Source organism: Fukomys damarensis, unplaced genomic scaffold, assembly GCF_012274545.1.
Source record: "Fukomys damarensis isolate Sample0158 unplaced genomic scaffold, DMR_v1.0_HiC HiC_scaffold_39, whole genome shotgun sequence".
Lineage (NCBI taxonomy): Eukaryota > Metazoa > Chordata > Mammalia > Rodentia > Bathyergidae > Fukomys > Fukomys damarensis.
The window spans coordinates 15,444,029-15,450,373 of record NW_022900951.1 but is presented as its reverse complement, the minus strand read 5'-3'; the positions used below and the strand labels follow the sequence as shown (position 1 = coordinate 15,450,373).

General features: G+C 37.0%; 1 protein-coding gene across 1 annotated transcript in view; it reads left to right on the top strand.

Annotated features, from left to right (window-relative positions):
* Positions 1-6,345, top strand: part of Map3k15 (mitogen-activated protein kinase kinase kinase 15) — a gene marked incomplete at its 5' end in the record, with an annotated part of 113,598 nt that overhangs the window by 3,500 nt on the left and 103,753 nt on the right. The window contains one exon of the mRNA XM_010643687.1: positions 5,615-5,754. Coding sequence (XP_010641989.1) covers positions 5,615-5,754 — 140 coding nt within the window. The remainder of the gene's footprint in view (positions 1-5,614; positions 5,755-6,345) is intronic.

The window sequence follows — 6,345 nt, the reverse complement described above, 5'->3', positions numbered from 1 at the left end:
AAAAAAAAAAAAAAAAAAAAAAAAAAAAAAAAAGTATTTTCTCCTGACAATCAGAATCTGTATCCAAAGAGCCATTTTTCCCTAAGAAGCAAGTGATTTTTGTAAAGCCTATGGCTAGTGAGGCATGCGTAATACAAGTCACAAACTCTGCACATTAATTCTCAAAGGATCACCTAAGAAAAAGGAAATTCGTACTTAGAAACAATAAAAGGAAGCTAGAAGGATAAGAACAAAGAAAGATGGTCCTTTTATCCAGTAATGAGTCACCACCACCAAATGAATCCAGTTTCCTTCATAGGCTTGCAGAAGTCCTGATGTTTTGTGATGTTCTTTAAGGAACAGTTGATTTAAGAAAAAGTAAAAGAGTGGTATTGTTGAAATCGATGTAAAAGCATGCCATGGGTCCTCTCATGTTGACTGATCATTTTAATGAGACAATTAGCAAGCAATGCAGATATCATTTTCCACAATTTTGTCACTATTAAAGAAAAGCTCAGTGGTACCCTTTTCATGCTTTGCTGTGTGTGATAGCATACACTAAACTCTGCACATTTCTTAAATTGCACATATCTCAAAGGTGATGTATGACATGGACCTTTAGAGAGAAGTTAGGAGCTGATAAGGAAAAGCTTCTAAGCGGTGTCTCAAAACATTTACCAGAGACTCACATAAAAAAAAATGATCCCTTTGTAAAATGGTTGAAGAAAGCTGAGGAGGAATCTCTGGGATGGAGATAAGAGTGTTGAGATGGTGTGTTCAGAGGCTGTTAGGGAACCCAGAGCTGGAACAGTAAAGTGTGACAGCACAGATGAGGACGATACTGAAACAATTTAAAGTGATGAATGCAACTGAGCTTGCAGTGTAACAGCATATTTTTTTCTGTGTCAGGTGGAAAAGCAGTATATATATAACAAAAGATAAAGCACCTGAAGTCATGAGACATTGTGTTTTACAAATATTTTACAGTGAGTGGTTTTAAATGAAGCCCAGTGAGTCCATTCACATTAGTGAATAAATGTAGTGTGCTTATATATGATAATCTCATTCAGGAAAACTAATTGTGGACGCTAGTCACACTTATATAGGTATAAAATGATGTATTTTAGTAGCTTTTATTTAAATATTAGATACTAAGAAGCAAGAGATGGACCAGATAGTTTTCTAATGTCCTCATTCCTCCTCCTAATTAAATCTCATTAGCCCAAGCTGGTGTTACCATCCATTGTGGCACTTGGTAAAGATTTACTGACCTCCTGATACTGAACTGGTAGGTTGGCACATTTTTGTTCTGCAGTATTAGGGCTTTACATTGAGCTATGTCCCAGTCCTTTTTAATTTTTAAAAAATTTTGCTAAGTCACTAAGTTGCCCAGGCTGGGCTTGAACTTGTGATCCTCTTGCCTCACTCTCCCAGAGTGCTGGTACTACAGATGTGTGCTACCATGCCAAGCCAATTGGCACCTTTTTACAAGATTGGAAAATAAGATTTAAGTCACACTTGACAGTATTCTTTTCATTGACTTAACCTAAAGTATTTTGGAAATGATTAGCAATGAATGGAGTCAGATCTAAATATGGAATTAGTATATTTACCTTGTGCTCAGTAAATCTGGGGTTTGGACTTCTTTTAAAGGTAGCTTTCAGGGCCAGGGATTTAGTTCAGTGGTTCTGCTGCCTGCCTCGCAAGCACAAGGACCAAGGTTCGATCTCCAGTACCAAAAAAAAAGAAGGTAGCTTTCAGATGACCAATGGTGCTATAAGCCCAGGCAGGTTTTTAAAAATGTCTTTGCCAGAAACTGATTCTAAAATATAGGTTTCTTTTTTATTTTATCAAAACTTGCCTTACTTATATTCATTCATTGTTTTTTTGTTATTGTTGGCTGAGAGAATAAGCTTACAGATAACCTGGTATACACTTAATGACTGGCATGAGCCAGTATAATTACAGAATTAACATATGATAGGTCATTTGCCATCATATCATTGCATCGGCTAATGCTTTGCTGCAAAAATCTGATGATACTTTTAAGCTATTCTAAAACATAAATTTACCCATTACCTATAAAATAACAGAAGTCATGTTTAAAATAATGTCCCAAAGTTTTTACAGAGCCCAAATCATATATAGTTCATTTTGCTTATTTCATGTGAGCATGTTTTAGTATCATTATAATTGATAAATTGTTTTAGGAGGGTCCTTCAATGTTAAATTCAGACACTTTCCTGCCAAGTGTAGATTTTAAACAGCCTTGGCTTTTTGCAGTCTCTGATAGAGTATCACTTCCTAAAGTTTGTTAAACAATGCTAAGTAAAGGTATGTGTGCACACTGCCTCATGATCATGGAAGATGGGTTACACTATACAGCTTCTTCCTGGGGGCTGGCCTGTGTCACTAGGAACTGACTGGAAGGTAGTGGTTCCTAGGAGCATAGCATGCATTTAGGAATGAAAAGCTGAATTTTTTCTTGCTTTTTATGTGTGATCTGTTTGCCTAAGATTTAGCCTGATGCCTCTATAAATTGTTTTGCTCTCAAATGACTTTATTTTAAAAGTGAGTCAGGAGAGCAGTAGGCTTCATCTAAGCACTGGGGACTGCAGGGATTGGGGCCACAAAAGGAGAGTTTGAGCCTTGTCTCTGTCCTGGCCTAGCTGAGTAATCTTGAGTGAGCCTATTAACTAACCTCTTTGCACTTTATTTTTCCACCTGCAAAGTGAAGCCAGTACTTGCATTGCTAGCCTCCCAGGGCTCTTCTGAAATTCAACTAGGATACCTGGAGGAGTTTTATAAATGGCAACATTGCAATGATTAAATCTTACAGGAAATTAGTGGTCTCTATAGGTAAACAAACTTTGATTTTTCATATATAATAAAAAATTTCAGTGTACTGTTTGATTACAGTTAGTGTTTATAAGTTTAATGCTAAATTAGTCCCTTAGAAGTTGTAAAAATCAGACAGTTGAATACTGTTTGAGTATAAATCCTCAAAATGAACTATGTCCACTAGCCTGAGTGGCTAATATCAGGCAAAAATTTCCAATTTTAAGTTTGAGACGGTTTTCCTGTTTAGCATGAATCACTCAATTTTATTAGCAGTGTTAATCTGCTGAAATATCTCTATCCTAACCCTGGGCTTCTTTCTGGAGGTGGTGAGGTCAGGGTATAGGACCCAGCACAGACTGTTGAGAAGCACAGGAAGGAAGGAATTTGTGTCACTAAATGAAAACTTAATCTACTTGGTGACAGTCTATCTCGTCTACCGAGTTCTAGGCTGTCCCCAAAATGGTCCATGTGACTTGAGGGCTATTGTCCTGCATTCCTGCCCTCTGCTTCATTCCATCACTCTCTCTTCTTCCATCTGTTTCCTTTTTTTTATTAATTAATGGTCACCATGGCTTTGGAATTGGCCTCAATGTTGTCACTTTTTAATAGCATCACTATGAAACACTTAATTTGTGTAGGTATTAAAGTTTAGGGAACAATTGTGTAAGCAGAATATCTAATTTACTCAGCTGCAATGTTATTTTTGACTCCAAGTAAATATCCGTGGAGAACAAAATTATCCATTTGCGATAAAATGACCCATCAGGGTTGTAAGTTTCCTTAACATATACATTTGTTCTTATATTAGCAACAACCTCTGAAGGGTGAATTTGAGTATTAATCTGATTTATAACCTCTCGTGATTATTTAAAAATACTTTTAGGTGAGACATTGTACTATCTATGGTCATTGTTTTCTTTGAGTTCTATCTGTAATTTCCCATAATAAGGTAAGGTCCAGCTCTCTTAATAAGGCTCCTAAGCCTTCCAGGTTCATCTCCTAGGCTCTTCTGGCTATGCAATTAACACTCATATCTTGCTTCTGGCCTTTTGTACTTGCTGTCTTCTCTTCTTAGAAAACTTGTTGCCTTCCCTTTCCACCCTCTCTACCCTTTTTTTGGTGCTGGGGATGGAATTTAGGGCCTTGTGCTTGCCAGGCAGGTGCTGTGCAACTGAGCTACATTCCTGGCCCCACCCTCCCCACTCTTGTTTGCCTACAGGCAACATCACTCCTTTCAGGCCTTTGAAGACTGTCCTCTACCTAAGTGTGGTGGGTACCTTTCTAAGGGATGCCACTTACTATGTTTACATTTGCCTCATTGACTTCTGTATGTCATAGCAGTAAAAGTGTAGATTTGGATGCTACATTCCTATATATCTTATGTACATGGCAGGGAAGCTTCCATCAGACTTGGAGCTCCTAAAACCTCTCAAAACATACAAATTTTGAAATGGTGCACAGTGCTGCTAAGCAAATCTAAACATGTTCACTATTGATGCAATATGTTACTCCTCTGTTTTGAATACATCTCTACTATAGGGCACAACTTCAGGAGGGATTTTATATTGTAAGGTAGACACATGAGCCAGAAGCTATGATACAAAAATGTTTATTGTAGCAGCTTGAATTGGAAAAATGAAAATTAATACAATTTCCATAGACAGACTAGATAAAGAAATTGATTTAGTTGTCATTACAATGGAATGCTGTACAGAAGTGAAAATAAAGGAACTGGAGCTACATATATAAGGTTGAATTATATCAAAAAGGCAAGCCAAACATACATAAAATGTACTATTTATATAAAGTTCAAAGACATGCAAAAATGAACAATAAGCTGGGTTTGGTGGTGCACACCTGTAACCCTAGCATTTGGGAGGCTGAGGCAGGAGGATTGCTGTGAGTTTGAGGCCAGCCTGGGCTACATAGCAAGTTCAAGGCCAGCCTGAACTAGTAGTGAAACTCTGTCTTTTTTTAAAAAATTGAACAATACACTGGGAATTCATAAATACATATATAATATGCCTATACATGTCAGTCTGTACATATTGTCTTAGTCTGTTCAGGGTGCTGTGACAATACTATAGCCTGAGTTGCCTACAAACAACAGAAATTTGTTTCTCACAATTCTGAAAGCTAAGAGTTACAAGATGAAGATACTAGCAGATTCAGTATTCACTTCCTAGTTCATAGATTGGGCCTTCTTGCTGTGTCCTTACATGAGTTGTCCTCTGGCTCCTCTTTTAGAGGGACTTTAGTATGATTGATATAAGTTCCCAAAGGCACCATCTCCAAATACTATACTACTGGGGGCTGGATTTCAACACAAATTTTTTGGGAGACATAAACTTTCAGTCTGTAGATGCACACACACACACATATGTGCACAAAACTGATAAATACAAAGATGGGGCTTGAGATTATTTCTGGGAAGGAGGAAGGAGAGGCGATCAGGGGAGGCATGTGAGGCTTGAGCAATGCAGGTAATTCTCTGTGACTTTGGCTTATATGGTGGATGCATGGGTTTGCAGTTCATTATACATTATATATTATACTTTATACTTCATAAATTGGTCTTTATACTTCATAAATATATCTTTGACTTTATGATGCATATCAGAGAAAAACATTAAAAATAAATCTGTCAGTAATTTCTAAGTGTCACTAGATGCCTAAAACTTTGAAAAGGGCAGAGGATTTTTGTATTTTAAATTCTTAACTGCTTTTCTTCCATAGTTCATGGTGGGTAATCTTAATGAAATCATTCTCCTCACCCTCTCCTTATTCATCTCAGATGTTGCCATTGTGGACATGAGTGACATCTTCAGATGGCCTTCCCTCTTCTACCATCTTGGAGTCCGTGAGAGCTTTGACATAGCCAATAACGTGATCCTGTACCATGACACCAATGCTGATACTGCTCTGTCGTTGAAGGTAAACTGTTTTCCTTGAACATTTTATTTTCCCAAGTATTTTCCTTGAATACTTTATTTTGGAAAAAGCATAGTTATATGTCAAGCTGAAGTATAACCATGGCACAAGTTGGAGAAAAAGTAATGAAGAATTGCTTATGCAGTTCTGTCCTTCCCACCATAAGTTCTACCTCACACAAATGTCATCTGTCTGCTCCTTGAACATCTTTGTTAAGTGGAGCTTTTGCAGGCAACCTGAACACTTGAAGGCTCATTAGGGAAGTGAAGGCAAAAACTGGTAGTTTCCACTGATAGAGAAAGACACACCACTCTGAATCATTTGTGGGCAATTTGATCCAAACCGACACACTATAAAAATCAGTTCTTGACTTGGATAATGATGTGAAGACATTTCACAGTTGCCAAAATGACTAGATAATTTTATCATAGACATAATCAGTATTTATTTTCCTCCAGTATGAAAGCAAAGAAAAACTGAAAATTTGTATGTTCCTGTACAACTCAGTAATTATTGAGAATTTCTGAAATGTATTTTCCAAATTTGATCCAAGTTTTTTTATAATATAGTACTTTTTTTTTTTTTTTTTTTTTT